General features: G+C 37.0%; 2 protein-coding genes across 2 annotated transcripts; both read left to right on the top strand.

Annotated features, from left to right (window-relative positions):
- Positions 1-9,988: 9,988 nt before the first annotated feature.
- On the top strand, positions 9,989-19,095 carry LOC6583210 (protein embryonic gonad). The gene is made up of 3 exons (XM_002008848.4): positions 9,989-10,462; positions 15,612-15,689; positions 17,634-19,095. Exons 2-3 carry the CDS (start codon positions 15,612-15,614, stop codon positions 18,687-18,689), a joined length of 1,134 nt encoding a protein of 377 aa, XP_002008884.1. The 5' UTR covers positions 9,989-10,462; the 3' UTR covers positions 18,690-19,095.
- Positions 19,096-21,904: 2,809 nt separating this feature from the next.
- On the top strand, positions 21,905-23,269 carry LOC6583209 (cyclin-H). Its single transcript, XM_002008847.4, has 5 exons — positions 21,905-22,296; positions 22,362-22,563; positions 22,629-22,857; positions 22,914-23,025; positions 23,089-23,269. Exons 1-5 carry the CDS (start codon positions 21,980-21,982, stop codon positions 23,204-23,206), a joined length of 978 nt encoding a protein of 325 aa, XP_002008883.1. The 5' UTR covers positions 21,905-21,979; the 3' UTR covers positions 23,207-23,269.
- Positions 23,270-23,494: the final 225 nt, after the last annotated feature.

Raw genomic sequence — 23,494 nt, 5'->3', positions numbered from 1 at the left:
TTCGTTTTGGCCCGAAACTGTGAAGCTAGAGCTGCAGCTGAGGCTGGAGCTAGAGCTGGGGCGTGGCGGGACGAATCTTTCGCTAGTTCGGGCTAGGCATGCCAACTAGCGAAATTCTTTTTAATAATTTAATTTAAGAAATATTGTATATAGCCTTGCGAGTTGTCCGCACGCCAGACGACGATGACGACGACCCCTTGACCAGGCGGGGCACGCGCATGCGGCGCAACGAATTCCCGCCTGGTTTGTCTAGTCTTCGGCTCGGCTCTAGTTCATCTTCAGCGTCAGTGTGCCGAATTGAAGCTCGTCTCCAATGCCCGCCTAGCAACAACAGAGAAAGTAACTCTCTGAATCCTGGTTTTGACTCAGCTCAAATCTTAACCACAATATAGAGAGTTGATATTTTCCTTTTCTTGTATTTTTTTTTTTTTTTTTCAATTTTGTCATACATCAAAAACTTTAATTTGGTTTTTCAATTTGATTACTTTTGCATAAATTGAGACGAGAGAGAGAGAGAGAGTCAGGGTAAGAGAATATGAGTAATAGAGGAGAATAAATTAAATCAGAATTGGAATTTAAATTTCTAGATTATGAAGCTAAATAGAATTGATGAGAATTGCAAAGAAGGGATAAAATGAATATTATATTCAAAGTAAAAAGTAAAATTATTCAGAATTTGGCCCAAACGTACATTAATTTAACACTTCTTTAACAGACTTCTCTAAAAGTCCATATTAACATTCTTTTCGATCACAAAAGACATTTTCCGATAATAATGCCGATATGCCGATACAATTTTCAGCATTTACCTAGTATGCTCTCCATAGATCCCGAATCTGAGAGACTGATTTAAATATTTGTTATTATGTTCAAAATTTCCCAATTTTCTTTATGGACTTTCTCATGTCTATATTCATTTATATACTTATATAATAAATATATACACACATATATACATACTTAAATACCTACATAGCTCTATCCGTTAAGCCTATGTATACATGTAATTATCTAAATACATATATATATATATATATATCATCTATACCATCTATAAACTTATGTAAATAAACATCCTTAAATATCTCTATATACATACATATTTATCTATAAATTTATATATCTGCAGCTATACCTATATCTCTACATACCCATATTTACCTATATAAACGTAATAAGTCGAAGTTTTTGTTCTGTGCGCCTTTGGCTGAAAAACAATTCAGTTGAAGTTTGATATCAAGACCAGTTGCTCGCGGCTCCCAGTGGCCCCAAAGCGTTTTTTGTTTACCGCTCGACAAATTGCTGTGCTTTTGGCATCTGCGCCTCAGGTACAGGTATACCATATATGGTCCAGCGTAGACACTTTGCGTGTCTATAGACCTCTGTGTGTGTCTTTCTCTCTCGCTCTGTGTGTGTTCGTGTGTGTTCGTGTGTGTTTGCACTAAACAAATTGTTAAATTTATTGCTGGTCGTAAAGAATGGTCGCAGTTGCAGTCAGCGACACCGTCGAGTCGACAACAAATAAAACCGGAAACTTCTATTGTAATATACAGCCCAGCCCATGGGGCAGTAGAGAAAAAAGAAATATATACATATACATATATATTTATACATAATATACTGATAATATCTGAAAGCCTCACTCAACTTAACCATAAACGCCTCGATTTTGTTGTCTTTGGCATTTAATTAATTGGAGAACGTGAACTATCGATAGCTTGTCAGGCTAAGCGACAGCTGGTTCTTATTGGCGCCGTTGTCAATCACTCAATCAATCCATCAATCAGCGAAGCATGCCTGGGATCTGCCTCTGCTGCTGCCTCTGCCTCAATACCATGTGGAGTGAAAAATTGCGACAGATCGAGCATTTCGAATATGCACCCCAGAATGTCGAGCCATTGTAATGCGAAGCTCATCGATTGCCTTGATTGAAGTAATTAATAACTGATTGATGACAGCGTAAACAACTTTCTAGCTCTATGCCAAAATAAACTCCATATTAGCTAAAATGCGAAAGCACTAATTATCATCTGAAATTCCATTAAAGTGGCTCTCTAAAAAATCTTTGCATTTATCGTTTCGAGTTAATTGTATTTCATGACTTACGCTCCAGCCATTGACACATTTCCTAAATATAGAGTTGCCCACTTGAAAATGTAACGAATTTTAGCTGAACCCTCATAAATACCTTTATCCAGATCTCAGGCAAGCATTGTGGAGCTCTTGATCAGGCATGCCTGCAATTACCAAGTTACCCAAACGTTCCTCTTGCCCTAGAGCCAACAGAGCCAGCAGAGCCCCCAGAGTCCCGCCTGGAGCAGAGCAAATTAGGAAGCTAGGCTAATGAAGAATTTACATTGTTTGCCAAAACGAATTATTATTAAGCGGGCAGGCAGCCCCACTCCACTGCGCTCCACAGCTCTCCACTGGGCTGAGGATGCGCAGATCTGCGGTCAAACAAAACAACGACCAATTATATCGCCGAGCTTTGATCTCTAGCCGAAGGCCGACCGAGTCTCAGACTCCAAGGACTGCCAATGCCACTGGCACTAGCCCAGTTGGCCTGGTCTATTAAGCATACCGAAAGAAAGTTGCAAATGCAGCCACGGAAATGTGAAGCAATTGTTTTGGCATTTCGACTGCACTTTGTTCTAAAGCCGCTGCAACGGGCAACGGGCGACGGGCGACGGGCGACGGGCAACGCGCGGCTCCAACCAATTCCCACTGAGAGCGCAACTCTGGTTTCTCTACCCCCAAAGTGAATTGACCTCGCAATTTGTAACGAAGATTACGCACTTCGTATAAATCAAATGGAGCGTGTGCTACGCCAAGCTCAAGCTGAACCAGATATCACCCCGGAATCCCCAAATTCAATTAATGTCAGTCGTAAAAACGCGAGCCAAATGCTCGAGATTTATTGGGTAAACCAATTTTGTTTCTTTTTCTTTTCGGTGCACAAAACGAAATCCACTTAAAAATATTATATATACATATATATATTTTTTTTTTAATTTTGGCCAAGCCCCAAAGTTTTTGAGTCGTACGCGCAACTTACACCCAAAAAGCAAGTTGAAGGCGCTCCAATTTGTCACTCGTTTTATTCATTTACTTTTATTTATTTTTTAATTTTTTTTAGGCCTGCAAATGCCGGGCAAATGTAAAAAGGTGTTATTTACCCTAACTAAAGTGGAGTTCTATGATTTTCTAAGTCACTTTCGTAAAGCTTTTGAGTTTTATTAAAATTTGTTTTCTTATAAAAATTTTAAAAGTGTTAAGTGTTTCTTCTCTATTTTTTTAAATATGAAAAAAAATAAGACTAGAAAACTACAACTAAAAGGGTATAAATTTTTTATTTTAAATAAATAAATAAATATAAATATTTTAAGTTTCAATTCATTTCAATTAAAAGGGTATCAAAATATTGTATTTTATATAAATATAATTTTACATTTAATAAGCCTTAGTTCGAAATCAGATTCTATGATATATGTATATAAAAATAATTTATTTATTTTTTATTTTATTTATTTATTAATTTTTTTTTTTTTTTTTCATTTACTGACCGAAAGTCGTATGCCAATATTTCTTAAAAATTAAAATAAATTCTAATATAAATTTTATATTTTTCTACTATATTATTACATTTTTCTCTGTATAATAAATTTTAGTCATTCCCTTTTAATTTCCACGGTTGACTATTTGTAGAGTATTTCATATTCATATGGGAGTTGTGGCACGCGTTATCTCTTTAGAGGAGCGTCTGAAACGAAGTGGGGCCCAAACCAGATCGCACAATTGTTATTAGGCTCTTTTGAGGAAATGCCGACATGGAGCTGCGAGGAGCGAAACTGAAGCACGCGCGCTCTTAACAAATTGGGCTACGAATTTATACGACTGGAGGGACCGGAGAAATGTGCGCACTGTGATGACATCACTGGCCAGGTATGTGCCCCAAAAGGCGCGGCCGTTGCCGTCGCAGATGCGTTGCTGCATGACGCTGACGCTGACGCTGACGCTGACGCAGACGCAGACGCAGATGCGACCTGTGGCAAATGCGAAAAAGACTCGTCGGTCGCTGGCCGATGGCTGGGCTGTTGACACTCGTTCATCATGTGGCAAGCGGTTCCATGGCAGGACACGAAACTAGTTTCCTTTTGGTGAGCTGAACGAATCTTAGTGCAGGAATGCCAGGGCCTAGTTCAATGTCAGCGCTGCTAAGTTATGCAAATTTCGGCTGTGCTGGCTCTTCAGTGTTTGATTTATGTGTGCCAGGGCTTGGGCTTGGGAGCGGCCTGCCTGTGCATAAAACTGAGGCAAATGAAATTAGCGTCCCAGACCGGCAAGCGGCATGTCCTACCGGCGGCATATCCTGGCGCGTCGACACCTTTATGAAGTGTCAAAGTCAAGAGCCAAGTTCATTAATTTGACATGAGCCGTGCTCTTGAAACTGGAAATGAACTGTTTACATACATAATTGTTGCATAATAAGTCCATTAATCAAACTATGAATGAATTAGGCCAAGGGCCCTGGGTTAAGGGGTAGCACGCTCGACTGTAGCTTGCTAATGGTTCAAGATGATGTTTTGATGCATTTCCGTTTGAAATATTTTTTTAGATTTAAGAACAGCATCTGGCATCGTTTGTTCTCATTTGTATTTCGCGTACAAAAAAATAGAGAGTGGATGAGAATTTGAAATTCTCTTTAGCACGATCTTCAGTTGCGGAGCATTGAAATAACTTTGAGTTGCATATTTCATTGCTTTACAATAACGAACATATAGAAGGGCTAAAGAACTTTCTCGACAAGGGGGAATTGAATAATATATAAACAAAATTAGTAGAAGAAATGTTTAAAGTAGTAGGAGTAACATAAAGTAAGGTAATAATAGCAGTAACATGTACAATTAAATTTTGTTAAATAGTAGTAGAATTGGCAATTTGTAAAATAGTAGCAATTTGCAAAATAATAGTAGTCGTAATATGTGTAGACTGCTGCAGTAATGACAGCAATCGAATAGTAGGAGTACAAGTAATAATTTTTAAGGTATGCTTAGGAATAACAGTAAGTAGTAGTAGTAGAGCTGGTATTATATATAAAGTAGTATCAGTTGTAGAATAATAGTTAAGTAGAACAGCAACATATATTTTAATAGAAGTCAGTAGCAGCTACTAGAGTTGCATTCTAAAAAGAGAAAATTAGTTTTAAAATTTTGAATTTATTTAAGAGCAATTAGCTTTACAATTGATTAATCATAATTAATATATTTGTTTTTAATTTAGGGAATAACGAAAAATCATTTCGTAAAAGCAACTGAGAAAGACGGGAATTCAATGTCTAAAATCGAGTAAAACTACATATATGAACAATATTTCTACCAAAAAAGGCTGCTGCTCTCTTTTAATATATTTACAGCAGTTAACCATAGATTGACTAACTGAATAAAATGAATAAAATGTACAGTAAATGGTGTTGGTCATTAGCATATACCGCCAGATTAAAAAACATCATTCGACGCTGGCATTCAAGAGGATATTGTCGCCGCACACCCAGCGAACCTAAAGCGAACATTCATGCTATTTTCCGATTTGTTATTCCACACATATTTTCATAAGCTAAGCTATAAAATAAAATTAGAAATGATGTGATCTGGCAGCTGCTATTGATTTATTACAATTGTTCCCCTATTGTCCAGAGAGCGTATATTAAGTAAACTAAACACAATTGACGCCATCAATTAATATAAATATTTAACTTATGGAAGATGAGTAGAATGCTGTAATTTAATAAGTATTAAAATTAAATATTGTTTTTATATTATATATTTAGTTAAATAAAATATATATGTAAATCATATGCTAATGAACAACGCTTATATTTAGCTAAACACCGGCAATGCATTAGCGATTCAGCAGGGCAAACGTAGAACTTGGAGTAGAATTTGAGGTGCGAGTGAGTTGAATATGATTTGTGGAAGATGAGCATTATGCTAAGATGTATTTCATATCAAGGTTTTAAAATTAATATATATACATATATGAAACACTTATCTAAACCCCTCACAGTATTAAAATTAAAAGTGCAAAGATTGTAGAATTCAAGGTAATTCGCCAATATAGTAGTCTGAACTCTCGGTGTGCTCTATGTAGCTGCTCATCATCACTCGCTCGCTCCCTCTCTCTCTCTCCCTCTGCATCTCTGCCCCACCCTCTAGGCTCGCTAAAAACATTTCCTAGTGTGCGTCAATCGAGCGCTTCTCCTGGTAGCACGAGTACATCCAATATCGAGTGTGTATCATGTGTAATAGGTGGTCGTCGTCGTCGTCAACTCTGTTGTTGCTGCTGCTGCTACCGGCAACAGTGACAGCAGCAACAGCAACAGCAGCAGCACAGACAGCAGACAGTATACAGTGGCTAAAATATGTTCCGTGTCTGATAGTCTATCTCTATTGCACTCAGTGCGCCCACTCAGTGCGTCTATCCTGCTCTAGCCGCCCATTGCGAGCAGCGGGCAATGCAATTGTAAAATTGAATTATTCATGGCGATTGTACGACAATCAATTGAAATTGAAATAAAATGCTGCTGTCGCAGTTGCTGCTGCTGCTTCAGCTACTGTTGCTGTTGTTGCTGTTTTTTTTTTTTTTTTTTTTTTTTTTTTTTGCTACTGCCTTTGACATGTGCGCACAGCTATTTTTCAACTTTTGTTGTTTTTGTTGTTATCTGAAACTTGGCTTGGCTTGCGCTCAGCTGAAATTGTGATTTAAAGTATCTGTATCTGGATCGATTTGGCATCGATCGAATGTCGCAATGTTGCAATGTCACCATGCAGCCAATGCAGCAGCATGTTGCATTAGCCTCCAATTCGATGCAGCCTCTGGTCTACTCCGCTCTGGTCCGCTCTGGCACTTGGCATGCAGGCCGCATGCAGAAGCAGATTTGTCGCCTATTTCTGCTGGCCATGACTCTTTTTGGCCAACGACAATTTGTATTTGGCAATGTTGCATGTTTAAGTCTTTCAACATCCTCATCAGCGGAATTCGCAGTGGATTTTCTTCGATTTGGCCTTGCCGTCGTTTCAAATATCTATCTATCGATTTGCATACTTTGACTTTGATTTTTGTATGCTTCATGCCTTATAGCTGTAGATCTTTATGTTTCCTTTTTCTCTTTCCCAGCTCGAGCATCATCTGGCTAAATTAATCTCTCTCCTGGTCTAGTCAACAATAATTTGAAGTAGATTGCGCTCTAATAAATATGAGCAGACATCAAAGCTAATGCTCCAACTCATCACCATGAGCACGCGAGTGAGCCCGTCTGCAGGTACGCCGGCTCGGCTTATGGCCATGTCGTTCCATAAAAACCCACTGCCACTGATGCTGCAGCCAACCCGATGTGGGCTGGGAGGGGCTGGCAGGGGCTGACTAGCGCGTAAACTTAATTAAAATTAAAACGCTGCCAGATGCAACAGATTTGCCTACCGAGAAGAAATGACGAAGACGGAGATGGAGATGGAGATGGAGACGACGATGACGATGACGACTTTGAATGCGTTTGCAGAGATTATGAAGAGGACAGCGATGCTGACAGCCAAGTCAGAGAAAAACTAACCGCAGCAGCCGCAATGTACACGTCCAGTTCATGGCTAAATGCTGCTCGTGCTGTGATAAATTACACGTCGTTTTAGAGTGTTGCGCTTCCTTGTTACTCCGTCAACTGGTGTTGACGCACCGGCCCCAGCAGGGGGCGGGTGGGGTGTGGCGGGCATTAAATGGATCTCGGCCCGGCCATGCAACTGCAAGTGGTATTATTAAAATGAAATCATCATCATCATGAAGTGACACAAGTGAGTCTCCTGTTGGACCCAGCTCCAGCTCCGACTTTAGCGCATGCCTGAGCTCTTGCCCTAGGATCAGCCTGCGCTTGCAATCTGGCTTATGACAAGAGAATTCAATTAGATATAGAAATAAGCGTTAAAGGCGCTGCTCGAATTGTTTCTGGCCGTGATATGAACTAATGACAATTGGCTTCAACTTGACCAGCATCAGCCAACAACTATTACAGTCGAGTTCTGATAATTTGAAAGGGGAAGGAGATCACTTTTTTATTTTGATCTACATAGAAATTAAAATTATCGAGATTTATCACGAACGAAGGGGATAGAATTTTTTTCGATTTATCGCGATTTTCGATTTAGCGAGATTCGACTGTATTAAAAAAAAAAAAACTCTTGACTTTTGTGCCCCTCAAACTCTTAATACTATATAATAAAATGTATTTAATGGATTGTTTGCTCTCATCTAGAATATCCCCTTTGGGCTAAGGGTCACTTGTCGGGTGTGTTGAACATATATTCCTTCTGTGTACTTCAAATTCACAACTTTATTTAGTGCCATTAAACGAAAGACTTAAGCGACAAACTCGTTTTCACCATTTTGTAAACAAGCTACTAATTTCGTTGGAAAATGTTGTTCGGTCTCTCTGCGCTTTTATTTACACAGCTCGGCGGGCATTAAGTGCCCACCTCTTTGCCACATTAGTCCAATACGAATACAAATGGATGCGCATTTACAATAAAAACACTCGGGTACACACACACACGCACGCACACGCTGAGAGAGGCACACACACACAAACAGCAACAGCAGCAAGAGTGGCGCATGCAATCGCGCGATAATAACTGTACTGTGTGTAAAGTCAAACGCAACAACAAAAGCAATTCGTATGAAAAAAATCAACAACCAACCACATCGAGAAATTCAATGAAAACAAACGAACGCTGGCGGATCGTGCCGCTGCCAACAGCCAACCACAATTCAGCATGAAGAGCGCAAAGAGCAGAGCACACAAAGAGCAGCAGCCGCAGCCGCTGCCGCAGCAGCAACTAAACCAACAACAACAACATGAACGCGACTCTTAACAGTTCACAGCACTTAACATTAACAGAAGCAGCTGTAAACAGGAAATTTGCGCTTGCGCTCTGTAAAGCAAGTAGCTGATTTTTCAGTGCTTCAGCATGCTAAAAGTCAGCTGTATGAGAGTATTTCTTAATATATAGTATTCAATTTTTGATTGAATTCAGTTGTGTGTGCAAGTGTAAGGATATTTTTTACAAATTATATACTTTTTGTCTTTTTTTTTTTTTTAATATATAATTTTTATTGAAGTTTCCAATTTACTTTCAGAAATATAGACTATAAATTTTCAAATACTTCAGCTTTTCATAGCTTATGTTAACATGTATTTTATCATATGAATACTAAGTGATTTTACTCAAGTTTTATTTTAATAAAATTTGACTTAGAAATTACAATTTTAACTTAATTTGAAGTGTTCTCTAAACTTAATAAAATAAAAATTGTTTATTTGTTCATTTTGGAAATTATTATTATAAATTTTATATCAAATTATAACATATTAACTTTTTCCTGAAAAATCAATATAAGTAAATTTACTTCAGTTTTGAATATTCTAGCTTAAATTACTTTTTGAAAGAATGTCTTTTAACGATTATAGTTATATTTCAAAAAAAAATTTAAATAAAAAAAATGGTATGACCATTTATTAAATTTAAATATCATATTATAGAATATTTTCATATTAATATTTTTTTTTAAATTTGAGCCAAATAATTAATTTAATAAGTGCATTAAATTTTAATAATTTTAGTATTAAAATAAATAATATATTTAATATATATTTAATATATAATATATAGAATATTCAGAAATTTTGTATTTATTTATTTATTATAATTTTTATTTCTATTTTTATTTTGTTAATATATCATCTACTTCTAGCACATCGCATATGCCATATCGTGTTGCCTTTAAATGTCCGACTGGGCTGTTATACAAAATCTCGCTCACTCACTCACACACACACACACACACACACATATACGTAATACAGTGAAGACGCGTGCGCGCGCGACTTCAAATGCTGCTGGCTGCTGCTGCTGCTGCTGCTGGCTGATGATCTTTGAGGCCAGGGCCAGTCGGTCGGCTGGTTGGAGCTCAGAACGATGATGACGGTTTAGTCTCGGATGGGCGCTACGCTGCAAAGCATCGCAAGGCTGCAGAATACCGCTAACTGAAACAGTTGAACGTGAGGATACACGCGCTCTTCGGTAACGGTACGCGCACGTGACTCACGAATCACGACGCACGACGTGCGACCTACCAAGTCTTGTGAAAAGCCGTCGCCAAAATAAAACAACTGCAAAAGTGTTACACATAATGCAATCGTATAAATAATATTATCAGAAATAATTGTGAAATATATATGCATATGGAAAGAGTGTGATTTGTGTAAAAGTTAATATCTCTGTTAGCTATAAAATAAAAATCAAATATATAATTCTTAGTATTTAAAAAAATATACAAAAATAAAAGCGAAAACTAGAGCTGAGCAAAATTTAAAGTTAACGAATTTATGCAGTTTACTGCATAAGAATATTGTGAAAAGGTGAGTGAATGAAATCAAATTGAAAATAGTTAATATCATTTATAATAAATATGTTAAGTTGTAGTATACTATATGCATATATGCTATACGTTCATCATGTTTGTGCTCATCATTCTAGAATCAACTGTTTATTATATTCATTGACATTTAATTGATTTATGGCTAGTTAGTCATAGTTGTTATTAAAATCAGATAAGACTGTTTACATAATACATCATTTATAAATATTAATACATATGCTAATGCATTGCTATATGGAGGCATATGAGAGGTCTGTATTGGAATATCAATTGGAATAGTTCCGATGCTATCTGAAGGATATGGAAGGCAACCAGTTTGCATAGCGGCGAGACTCTGGTCGTGTCATGCTCAAGGGATTAGCTAAGCGACTACATTCAGGAAGCGCAACTGAGAAACAAAAGACACTCATTGACATGCTCATTAATTATGTTATTGCCTTTTGTGCGATAAGTGTCAAGAAATTATTACAAAAGGGCGACGAGAGAAGACACAAAAAAGAAAAGAAAAAAACTTGAAGATTTTCAAACATTTAATTGTCTGACTGCTGCTGGCAATCAAGCAGAAAAGGGCTAAGGAAGCTGTTCGGCAGAGCCCCGAGTAGGCAAGGCTGACAGAGAGAGAGCTGAGGGATGGCAGTCAGGAAGCGAACAATTCAAACTAGAGCGTGTGACTCTGTTGAATGGATTTGCATATTGCGACGTCTTTTGGCAGAGGCTAATAATAAAGCATATTATGGGCAATTGTTTATTGTACGCGCACCCTCTCTCTCTCACTCTCACACTCGCTTCCTCTCTCGCTCACTCTGTGTCACCGATATTTGAGTTGATCTCGAGCTGGTATTCGTCCGCTGTGCTCCTGTTTGCCTGTTTTGCCTCACCTCGCCTTGTTCTATTTTGTATCTGCTGCAAAATATTTTTCAACAATCGTGGTTTGCTTGTTTGAACACCTCCTTTTTTTTTGGGTCTCGTTCGAAAGGCTCTCGCTCCTGCTGCTGCTGCTGCTCTTGTTCAGCGGGATAAATGCCTTTTATCTGATTTGCAGTGTACAACATTTTGTTTGCTTTAAAGGACACATTTCTGTTTATTATTCTTTGCCATGCTTATTGCTAAAAATCCTTCGCCGTTCGCCTCTGTCAACGGCTACTTGATGAGCTTGTCCAATGTACCTATATATGCACAACTGATCTTGTTCTCATTGTTGCCAAATGATTGAGATTCGGTTTGCTTCTGTTCTCAGCGATCAGCAAACAAAAATTCCGAAAAAAAAAACCAAAGAAAAAACTTACAGACAGAAAACTCGTATTCGAAGGTACTCGACTCGTTGACTGCAATCGACAGCTAAAGTTGCCAAAGTTGGTAATTTTCCAGCACACTGATTAAAGTTCACTTTTTGCTACAAATAATATAAAATTTAAGATTTAACTACAACCTCTCTTTGTTTACTTAAGGCAGATGACATATGATGAGAATCGGTTATATTAAACTATAATCAAGCATTACTATAAATAAGTTGGATATTTGTTAATTGTTATTTAATAATTGATTTCAACCTTTATTCAAATCAAATTTAAATTTCAGCAGAAAGCAAATAAATAATGTTATAGTTATTAAAATGAGATTTCATATTCTCTGTATCCTTAAATAAATAATAAAAATAATAAATTAATACTAAAATAATAAATAAATAAATAAAAAAAAAATTTTAAAAAATTAATATTAAAATAATAATAAAAGTATATGAAAAATAATAAATAAAGGTTAGGAATATGTAACGGCTTTTTCTTCTGCTGCTATAGAGAATCCAAGACAAAGTTAAATTGTAAAATCTTATCTTAACTTTATAAAATTTAATTTCCTTAGCAATAAATTTTGTCAAGCTGAATTCTCTAAGCAATATATTTATAATATAATATAATATTATATAGTATTTATAAAATATATAAATTCACAAAAAATATATATTAAAAAAAAAAATAGGCACAAACAAGAATATTTAATAAATCAATATCAAAGTTTATACTTTGATGCAACATGCAAAGCTCGAGCTAATATAAGGACGGATATGCCACAGTTCACAAACCAAGCTAACATAACTTTATATGTAAATCTTTAAAATATCTCGATAATTTTAAGTTAATATATAATTTGAGGCATCAGTTAGCAGAGCGAAAGAGAGCTGTGACCCAATGCCAAGTGCCAGAGTGCGGAAATGCCAAGCATTAAGCATAAGCACTTCACGTCTTGCACTGTTGTTGCTGGGTTACCATCCCATACCCATACCCTTCTGTCCATTCCCATTCCCATTCCCATTGCCATTCGCATTCGGATTCCCATTCCCGTTGCCGGTAAGTTCGTTATTGTGTCCATATCTTGACACCGTTTGGCTGGGCAGGAGGGCGCATCGCGCTTGGCAGTTGCGGCCAGCGCTCAGCAGGTGGTGGCCCGGCGTGATGCTGCTCCTGTGATAATGGCGAACACGCCAGACCGCCACTTTGCATATAAACGCGCGCTAATGGACACCAAAGGTGACAGCGAGCGCTGCTAAATTGGCAAACATTAAATTTGCACCTTCACAGAAAACCGTGACAATTTTAGGCACAGCGGTGCGCTTTTCCAGAAAACCTACATATACACACATATATTTATATATATATAAATACAAAAATAAATAAGAAGAAAACTGAATTGCGATCGACCAATGCGATGGCACTGCCAATGCCCACGGCGAAAACTCAACAAAGCGCCAAAGGAAAAGCCGCAGCAGACGACCCAAAAACTCAAGTACCTTGTGCTTAGATCTTGATGCCCATCGCAGCTAAAAGTTTATGTAAAGCGCTTCCCTTTAAATATAAGCAAATCCTACAAAGCTGTTCCATAGATCTGCCTTAGGTAAATTTTGGAGTGAGCTTTATACAAATAATTGATCTATTCTTTCTTTTTAATGTTTCAAAATAATATACGATTTTTTTATACTCATTAAAAAAAGGATTTTGGTTTTGTTTAAATTAATATTGTTTTTAATATAAATATATTATTTAAAGAATTAAACATCTATAAAAAAAATGGAATTAAAAAAAAAACATAAATAAAAAATTCAATAATTAATTTTACCCAATTAAATAATATAATTGAGCACTAAAGATAATAACACAATAATTGCATAATTTAATTTACTTGAAATTTTATATAATATAAAAATATTATATTTTTAAATTACTGAGTTACTAAATAACTATTTAATAACTAATCTTAGATGTATGTTGAATTCAATTTCATTTCTAATCTTAAATAATTTAATAACATGTTTTTATTAAGTTAACTTTATGTCTTGTTAAAATAATAATGATAAAAATACGGTAATTGCAAATTTATTTATCAAATAGGTTTATTTATTGCTTAATTTAGGAGAATACTTTAGCGTCACGCTAACAATTTCAGATATGCTTTTCCATAGGTGTTATCAAAGTAGCTCTATGAAAGTGTACGCGCCTCTCATTCTCTCTCAATGTAATTTATATATTTCTCCATATAAAGCAATGATGGCAGCATTAGGTACATTCAGGGATAGCTATTGTAAACCTATTAGGTCTCTCTTTCGCTTCAAATTCTCATGCAATCAAATTTCTAAATCTACACACTCTCTGTTGGTCGATATTGAGCATATTCACAAATAAGATTATATTTGAAATACAATCTTCATAATATTAATTGAATTGAATAATATTATTGAACTGATAAAACCTGCGACACCAGAAAGAGCATAGCTAATCAATTCCTTTTATTTTATTTTATTTTGTCAAGTCAAGTTTCATTCCCTTAAAGTGAAAACTATTTCAAAATTTCCAAAAATTTCCACTTTGATCAAATAATTGACGCAAAATGTTTGCGCATGCATTTTCTCAGTTGTTGTTGTTGTTATTGGATTCTTTTTGCTTCTTTTTCTTGACCTTAGCTTTATGAGCATAGAAAACAAGTAACTACGTATATTAGATGTGTGAACACGACCCATCCTCATGCGGAGGGAAGTGCGACCAGGCCGGGAATCGAGTTGTCGTTACCCCGTCTCGGACGGCGGTGCCAGCCCAAACCGGTCGTCGCATACCTCAATTTCTAACCACGACCTGTGCCAAAAGCTCAAAATACAAAATTCAACACAAAAAAAAAATAAAGAGGCGAAGTAAAGAGAAACGCAGTGGGTCATCGGTTATGCTGCTGCCGCTGATGCTGCTGCTTCTTCTTCTACTTGTTATTATTTTGTTGCTGTTAAGTATTTTCACTGTTGCAGTTGCCTCGTGTGTGAGCCGGACAAGCTGGGCATCAATAAACCGAAAGGGTTTTACAAGATTTTTACTATTATTATCTAGATTGATAATTCAATACGAATTTTAAAGAAAAATTATAGATGATACATTTTTAATTTTAAACGGGTTTTATACCTTTTTCGGTTTTCCGCTTTTTATTGAGATTTCATTTAAACATAAACTCCATTTTTTCATCAAAAAATCAATTTGAATTAAATTTGACAAATATTTTTAAATCACCAAAAAGTTATATACGAGTTATTCGTATTATTTTAAATTATTTTTCCGATTATAAACCATTATATTCTTTGGTAGACTCATAAAAAATAACAATATTAACGTTGTTAAAAAAAAAAAAAAAAAAAAAGTGAGAATAAAGAATATAACAAATATTAAGCTAAAACAAAAAATAATAAATAAATTGAAAAAACATTACAACATTACAAAAATAAGATTATTAACTATTCTCAAAAAAAAAAAAAAAAAAAAAAAAGATTAAGGAATGTAAAGAAAGCAAAACAAAATATAAATAGGAAATGCATTTAAATTGAATTTTCAATTTTCAGTGCAGCAGCTTGCAGCTTTTAATTTGAATAATCATTCTTAATATCAAAAAATATTTTTAATACATTGTTTGAAACAAATTCTCTCATTTATCATTCATTAAACGATAAGGAGTTTGCTCAAAAGCCCACTATTTTAATTGTAAACAAAAAAAAATATATCATATGCTGCCATAAGTCTAATCAGTTACTATTTATGCTTATACTAAACTTAGTTCAGTGCATTAGTCCTCACCTCAAAAATAAAATCAATTATCCATTGCAGATGAACCAGCTGTGCAAAGTCTGCGGCGAACCAGCGGCTGGTTTTCATTTTGGAGCATTCACATGCGAGGGCTGCAAGGTAAATTACATATAAACATAAAAAAAAATATATATAATGATTTTACTATACCATATACTTAAATACATACATTACATTATATATTTAAATCAAAAATTGTGGGAAGCAAATAATAACAATAAAAATCTTTCGGCATGCTTACAAAATGTGCGAAAATGAGCTCAAAATTAAGCTTTTTACTTCTGCAACACAAGAAAAAAAAGGAGAAATCTTATTGCTATAATTAAAATTCAATTCGGTAGATTAATTGATTTTTAATTGACTTTAAGTAGATGCGAGGACGTGCACAATGGCCTGAACCTTCAAATGCCATGGGAAAATATCTGCAAATTTAGAGCAGCAGCTGATGGGTCGACTATCTGTACATATACACCGCCAAAGAGAGTGAGAGAGAGAGAGAGACATATAGAGAGAGGGAGAGGCAGAGCTCAAGGCGAGCACAATTGTAAACTGCAGTCAATCAAATAAAAATTACATGCATATTAGATGACTCAGCGAATGGGCAATGGCAAGAGCCAAGCATCAAAGTTAACTTATTCGCTGAACATGGCGCTCAATGAACTTCAACATCGATGCGAACAACTTTGGCCCAGCAGCTCTCGAATGAGTTGGCTAAAATAGAACAGCAACAACAATAACAACAACAGCCAACGAACAACAATAACAAAACAAAAGCACTCACATACATTAAATAGTGCATGAAACTCTTTCGCTTAATCACCATGAATGGAGCTGGTGCAGGAGACGGGAACAGGGGCAGGGGCACGGGCCCTAGCGGGCAATAGCAGGGGCAAAGACTGGGGCTAACACACACTGTTGGCAGTTTATTAACGCACATTTTGTAATTGAAGCGCTGAATTGATCGAAATTATGCCACTTGCCGAATGCTAATCACAGGTGCAAAAGGTATCAACAATAATTGATTTTCAATGCCGGAGGAGCTCACAGAGCTTCAGCAAGCATAGAGGCAAGCAAAAGCTAGATTTCCCTCGAACACAAACTGAAGAATGTAAGAATAGACTCAACTGCAAATAAATGAGGTTTTTATGCTTAATAATTTCAATATATAAAAAAATTATTAGATACTTTGAAAAAATATAAAATTTCTATATTAAAATAGTAGATAAAATAAACAAGAAAGCTACATCCGAAAATCAGGCTTGGAAAACTTCAATTGAATACTTGAACTAATATAACTATAAAATATTGAACTGAATTTCAATTAAATTATTCTTAACAAGGCTTAGTATGCAATTAAAGCATGAAGAGACATCCACAATCTTTTTAATGATCAAAATTTTTTTTATTTTAATTTTTAATCTCTCGGGCTGTAACTTTAACTGAATTTAATTCAAAATTAACTTGAACTAATAAAACTGATTTTTATGGCTTGAAATAAGATCTAAACGCAGAGCTCTAGTTGATAATAAGGCTTTAAGCATAACATGGTCTAAATCAAAGATATAGCATAGATTTATTTAAATATATGTTACAAATTTTAAGATAGGAGATCCTTCTATTTATTATTGGACTGCAAACAAAATGTAATAAGCAATAGACAGAAGCGAAACATTTAAATTCATATAGGATTTAGCGTAAATAAATTTATAAATTGAGCTAATAGACCATTAATAAAAAAATAAACATGCATGGAATTGAGTGCAATATAATTTTGAATTATATATTATATTTGCATATTTTTTTGATATAAAAGTCTATATAATTTTATAAAACATAATTTTTCTTTGAGTAGCTATTTATAAAAACATATATGTTAGATCCTTAGATCAAGTAAGAAATTCATAAGGAAATTTATAGAAATTAAGCGCTTCACTACAAAGTTTTTGAAGAACTCTCATCTAAATGATTTATAAACTTTCACTACGAAAGAATTCATAAGCACAAATTCATAAATTGTTATTCCAAATCTTTGCATCGTTGCAGTCGTTTTTTGGCCGCACCTACAACAACATCGCAGCGATCGCCGGCTGCAAGCACAACGGGGACTGTGTCATCAACAAGAAGAATCGCACGGCTTGCAAGGCCTGCCGGCTGCGCAAGTGCCTGCTGGTGGGCATGTCGAAGAGCGGTTCCCGTTATGGCCGCCGCTCCAATTGGTTCAAGATACACTGCCTGCTGCAGGAGCAGCAGGGCAGCGGCGCGACCATGGGCGCAGCCAGCGTGAGCAACGCGAATCTGGATCAGCTGGCGCGACTGCAGCAGGCGAGCAACCAGGCGCGACAAACCTACCAGGACAAAACGAATCCCTGCATCAAGTCGGCCACGGCCGCCACCTCGCCCACCATTGCACTGCAGACGGCGGCGGCAGCAGCGGCGGCGGCAGCGGCAGCGGTATCTACTGCCTCGACGCCAGCGCCCAGTTTGCCTGGATTTCTGCAAGCAGCCAAGTATCTGAACGAGCAGCAGCAACAGCAGCAGCAGCAGCATCGCCAGCTGAAGCTCGAGTCCCGCCTCAGCAATACGCCCAGCGATTCGGGCGCCTCCTCGGCCGGAGATCCCACGGACGACGGCACCAGCGTGCTGAGCGCAACGACGAACAGCATTAGGAAGGCGGCACGACAGAGCAGCTCCGCATATGCGGGCAGCTCCGAGGCGGACATTGCGGAGCAGCAGCAGCGACGCCACAAGGAGCTGCTGGATATCTTTCGCAGCCACTCGGAGCCGCTGTACAGCTCCTTTACGCCGTTCACCCTGCCGCCAGCTTTGATGGCCAGCAGTTTGCCGCCGTTGCCCATCTTCAAGGAGCAATTCAAGTCGGAGCTGCTATTTCCGTTCCCGACGAGCAGTCCAGCGGAGGAGGAGGAGCCCATGGATTTATCGCTTCGCTCACGAACGGATGCTGCAAGTCCGACGGCAAACAGCTCCAATAGCCCACTCAGTGAATCAGCCAACCTGCCCTCGGACTCGCCCGCCACCTTTGTACGCAAGCCCACGCCCCTCGACCTGACCCTGGTGCGCTCGCAAACGCTAACGGGATAGGGCCACGGCAGGAAGCCATCCCACTTGGCTATTAGCAAACGATTCGATATTGGTGCCAGTGAAAGTATGTACAAATAAATTGTTTTTAGCTCAATTACAGCATTTAAGCGATTCGAAATACTCTCGTATACACACACACACACACACACTCTAATATACGCATATACATATATAAATATAAATATTAAAATACTGTTTAGCCAAATTTACAATCGACTGTCATTTATTTGTGTGTTTTTATTTAATTTATGTTTAGCACGTGTATTATACATAAGTCATTTATAATTTGCATGTTGTTTTTCCCTTCTGTTTGTTTTCTTAATTTTAAATAATTTATTTCGTAGACATATAAGCTAAGCGAACCCAATGTAAAATGCAACAAACAAATAATAAAAACGAAAACAATTTTGAAGAATTTTATATGCCTAAAAGAATCTTCAAAAATGATCCGTAAATATTTAAAATCTTTCACTTCAGTCGAAAGTTTCGACGTCAACTGGAATGCTTTTTCTTGGTCAGGCCTGGTCCGAGCTGCCTCCATCGAATTGACACATGAGCAGACTTAACATGACCATCTACAGCAAATTGTTAAATATATTTGCGATTCAACTGTCACATGACCCGTGCTTATGTGTATATCCATCACAATCCCTGGAAGACAGCCAACAGAGAGCCGTAGGCTCGTATATAGTGGATGCCTTATTCATTACGCAAGCCGGCTGACATATTTCCAAATGTCAACTATGTGGATATTGACTAAATAAATGTAATTATGACAATGCCGCCGATATATGACAACAAATGCAGCAACAACAACAGGCAGGCAAGAGAAAAGTAAAAATAAATGAAATGTAGCTCGAATGAATATGAATGAATATATTTATGAATATATATTCAATACATATTTATATTTATTTTTCCATATATTTCTACACCATAAAGGAATTATTGGCAAAGCAACATTTAATAGAAACATTTGTATATCTTCCAGTTGAAATCACTTCGTCACCTAAAATCAAAAGACTTAGGCAACGAACTGAAAGTGAAATCTTTAAAAGCCAATGAATGCGTAGAGTTAAGTATGTATTTATACATGTTTCCCATTGGCTAAGCCCCAAGTGAAAACTCACACATACACACACACACACACACACATCTAGCAGACAAATTTGAGCATTCACACATTCAATTATTTGCTTGTTTTTGTCTATGTGAAAACACGCCCCCTGAGAGTAGCGACAAAGTGAGATGCCAAAAGCCGAACATAATCCACGACCACACGCTATATTTGAAGCAAGCAATAGAAACAGTAACAACAACAATTACAACAACAACAGTGCCTGCAAATATATTAATACATACGTACTTAGAGTCCGTATGGCAGCATCTCACATAGATGCCATTAAAATGCATTTATGCATTCAGTTAAAACGAATGTGATTGGGCGTGAGTAAATATTTAAGTGTGTGTGTGCATGTGTGTGATTTTTCTTGTATGTGTTGTGAAGCAGCCTGTTGGTAGGTAGTTTCGCATTAATTTTATCGCTATTATTTTGCAAATAATTACAATAAAAAATATTCAAGATAAAAATTGATAATAAGTAAAAGTGATAATAACAAAAAGTAAGAATAATACAAATTAAAAATAATAATCAATAATGAAGAACTTTTCAACTAAGGATCATAATATCAGATAATACATTTAAAGCGTCCTATTTTGTAGTTCTTGGCTTTCGATTCCGACAGATTTGATTGCATTTGCCTGTGTCTCACTCGCATGCTTCTTGTAAGTTTTCGTAATCCAGCTCAGTTTTCTTTGCCAAGTGGTTTTCGAGGCCAATTCCCTCTTACGCACACACACACACACACAATCACATATATATGCATCCAAGTACACATGTATGTAGGTATGTCCATGAATGCTTATATGACTCAGTAGATCGCGGTCTGTGCGCGTGCGGCGCAGACAAGCTGAGATGGATTGCCGTCAGAGAAGGCTGGACGCCCAAACGGTCGGACAATCGGACGGTATGACTCCATGAGCCAGTTTCTAGTTTCAAAGATTCAAGAAGGAGGCTCCGCTCGAGACGAGGCGTGCTTAAAATTCAATTGAATATTGAATTATTGCATTGAATTTCATTGTTTGTAAATGCTGGGGCCAGCTTTTATTGTAAACTGATTTCTTTTTCAGTCATAGATTTATTTATTTATTTCGCTTTTATTGTACGCTCGAAGTTCAACAGTCGTTAATCGCAACAAAATATATTTGTATTGTATTACATAAGTAGATCCCCGTTTTGGGTGGTCTACTTTATATAGATGTTAGACTATTCGAATAAAAAAGAAAACGTCTACAGGATCATACAAAATCAAAAGACAAATGTTGTCCAATAAGTCATATGTTGAAATATTTGTCAGATCCCTATTTAGCTGTATGTGGACTCTCATATCTTTCGTTTCCCATCCCAGGTCGGTGAGTACCGGCAAAACGCCTTCCACATTGCGCCAGAGAAATCGCTTAAAGATCAACAACAAAACGCTGTAACAAGAGTTCAGAGTTGTCAATAAAAATTAATTGCAATTTTATTGCCACAGCACGCTGCTCCTTGCATACAAAGTATACAGAAACCTCAATGAAGAGTAGTCAAAGAGTATTATCGATTAGAAGTAAGCTTCGTAAAGCATAGTTAAGAAATACATACACACATCTGAAGGGTAATTTAAAGAATGCAATTATATACAAATATGGAGAAAAGCTCAAGACTAAAATTCCCTATATACATTATACTGGTTCTTCTAAAAAGAATTTCTTTTCATTTTATTTTATTCGATGAAGGGTATACAACTGTTAACACTGCAGACTGCAGACAAACCAGCAGGAGAGGACGTGCGTAAGATGCGGGGAGAACAAACAGTCGAATGACCTAATTTCAATTCGATATAAATGCAACAAAAATCAGAGCAATTTCGCTGTTTCGATGACTCAAGCTATTGCTTGCTGCCGCCTGTAAACTGTTCCGCTCATGAAATGTGTAGCACCACTGTTAAAAGACTCAGTGGTGTAGCACGTGAAATACGCAGATTGCCAAAACAGCTGTGTTTTATTCTTTTATGATTTTAAATATTTTTGGCGCCCAAAAGTCTGCAGCACAGTTGACAGCACTAATAAACTATCGATATATTTTGCTAATATTGCTTCTTGAAGCTATCGATAGTGGGCATTATTTCAGTTCGCAGGCGAATGTCAAAGGCAAACACTGTCAATGTTTTGTTAAATGATTATGTTTCACAATGTATCCGCAAAGCTCACAAAAACGATCTTGGACTTTTGCAAACGAAGCTCAACTACATGCATTCCGGGTGGAGCAGAACACCAAATACATCGAAGAGCATCGAAGTGAAGCGCCATCGCAAGACAACCTCGAAAATTACTTTCTAACGCCGGCTGAAGAGAGCCTGTTGCTAAAGCAGTATGAAATTTATCTCGTGGAATTTTGCCGGCGTTTCGAGCCAACCATGCCGAAGTGCGTAATTGGGACTGCATTTCATTACTTCAAGCGCTTTTACTTAAACAATACACCGATGGACTATCATCCCAAGGAAATATTGTGAGCATCAAATATTTTTTAATATACATATATATTGGTTTAATTATTACTTGTTTTCCTTTTAGAGCCACTTGCGTATTTGTTGCCTGTAAGGTGGAGGAGTTTAATGTATCTATCAATCAGTTTGTTAACAACATAAAAGGCGATCGTAACAAGGCCACAGACATTGTGCTCTCAAATGAGCTACTGTTAATTGGCCAACTTAACTACTACCTCACAATACACAATCCGTTCCGCCCGATTGAGGGTTTTCTAATAGACATCAAGGCACGAAACGGAATGCTTCTATTTTAACTATCCTTTCAACTCAAACGTTTTCTATTCATTCGCAGACTCGCAGCAATATGCAAAATCCAGAACGTTTGCGTCCGCAAATAGATAGCTTTATCGACTCGACGTTCTTTACGGACGCATGTCTGCTGCACACTCCATCACAGATTGGACTGGCGGCTGTGCTGCATGCGGCCAGCAAGGAGCAAGAGAACCTGGACAGCTACGTCACAGACCTACTGTTTGTGTCGGCGCGCGAGAAGCTGCCAGGTTTGATCGATGCAGTGCGCAGTAAGTAAAATGTAAAGCGCAACTGGACGCCTCTAAAACTAAATTAATAATTTCAGAAATACGCATGTTGGTAAAAAATTATCAGCAACCAGATCGGGAGAAAGTTAAGGCTATTGAAAAGAAATTGGACAAGTGCCGCAATCAAAACAATAATCCCGACAGCGAACTGTATGACCCCAGATGACATCCCTATATATATTGGTATATTCATTATCGTGCATTTATTTATAGATACAAGGAGCGTCTACGTCGCTTGTACACGGATGAAGATGATCTGCCCGCCGAGGATGGTTCCTTTCACATAGCCGATGTCAGCTCAGATGCCTCCGCTATGAATATCAGCCAATAAAGTTTGCTAATTTATCTGTGAAATTACAATACTCTAAATGAATAATTCAACTGAAGGAAGCAATGTGCTGTCTTTAAATATTGTCCGTTAGGTTTAACCCAGCTTCGTATTCGTATTTGTTCGGGCCTCCTGCTTTCAGGCTCATCCGAAATGGTCCCATCTGTTCCTTTCTGAGAGAGGAGTATAACACATTGCTACTGGTTACTGGAGTTTCGATATTTTAGCTGATTATAAATTGAAATATTCTTATTACTCTAGCCGATATATCGACTAAAAATATAACACATC

This window comes from Drosophila mojavensis, unplaced genomic scaffold (assembly GCF_018153725.1).
Source record: "Drosophila mojavensis isolate 15081-1352.22 unplaced genomic scaffold, ASM1815372v1 contig_74, whole genome shotgun sequence".
Lineage (NCBI taxonomy): Eukaryota > Metazoa > Arthropoda > Insecta > Diptera > Drosophilidae > Drosophila > Drosophila mojavensis.
The sequence above is the reverse complement of the archived record's forward strand: the minus strand, read 5'-3'. Positions and strand labels throughout refer to the sequence as shown.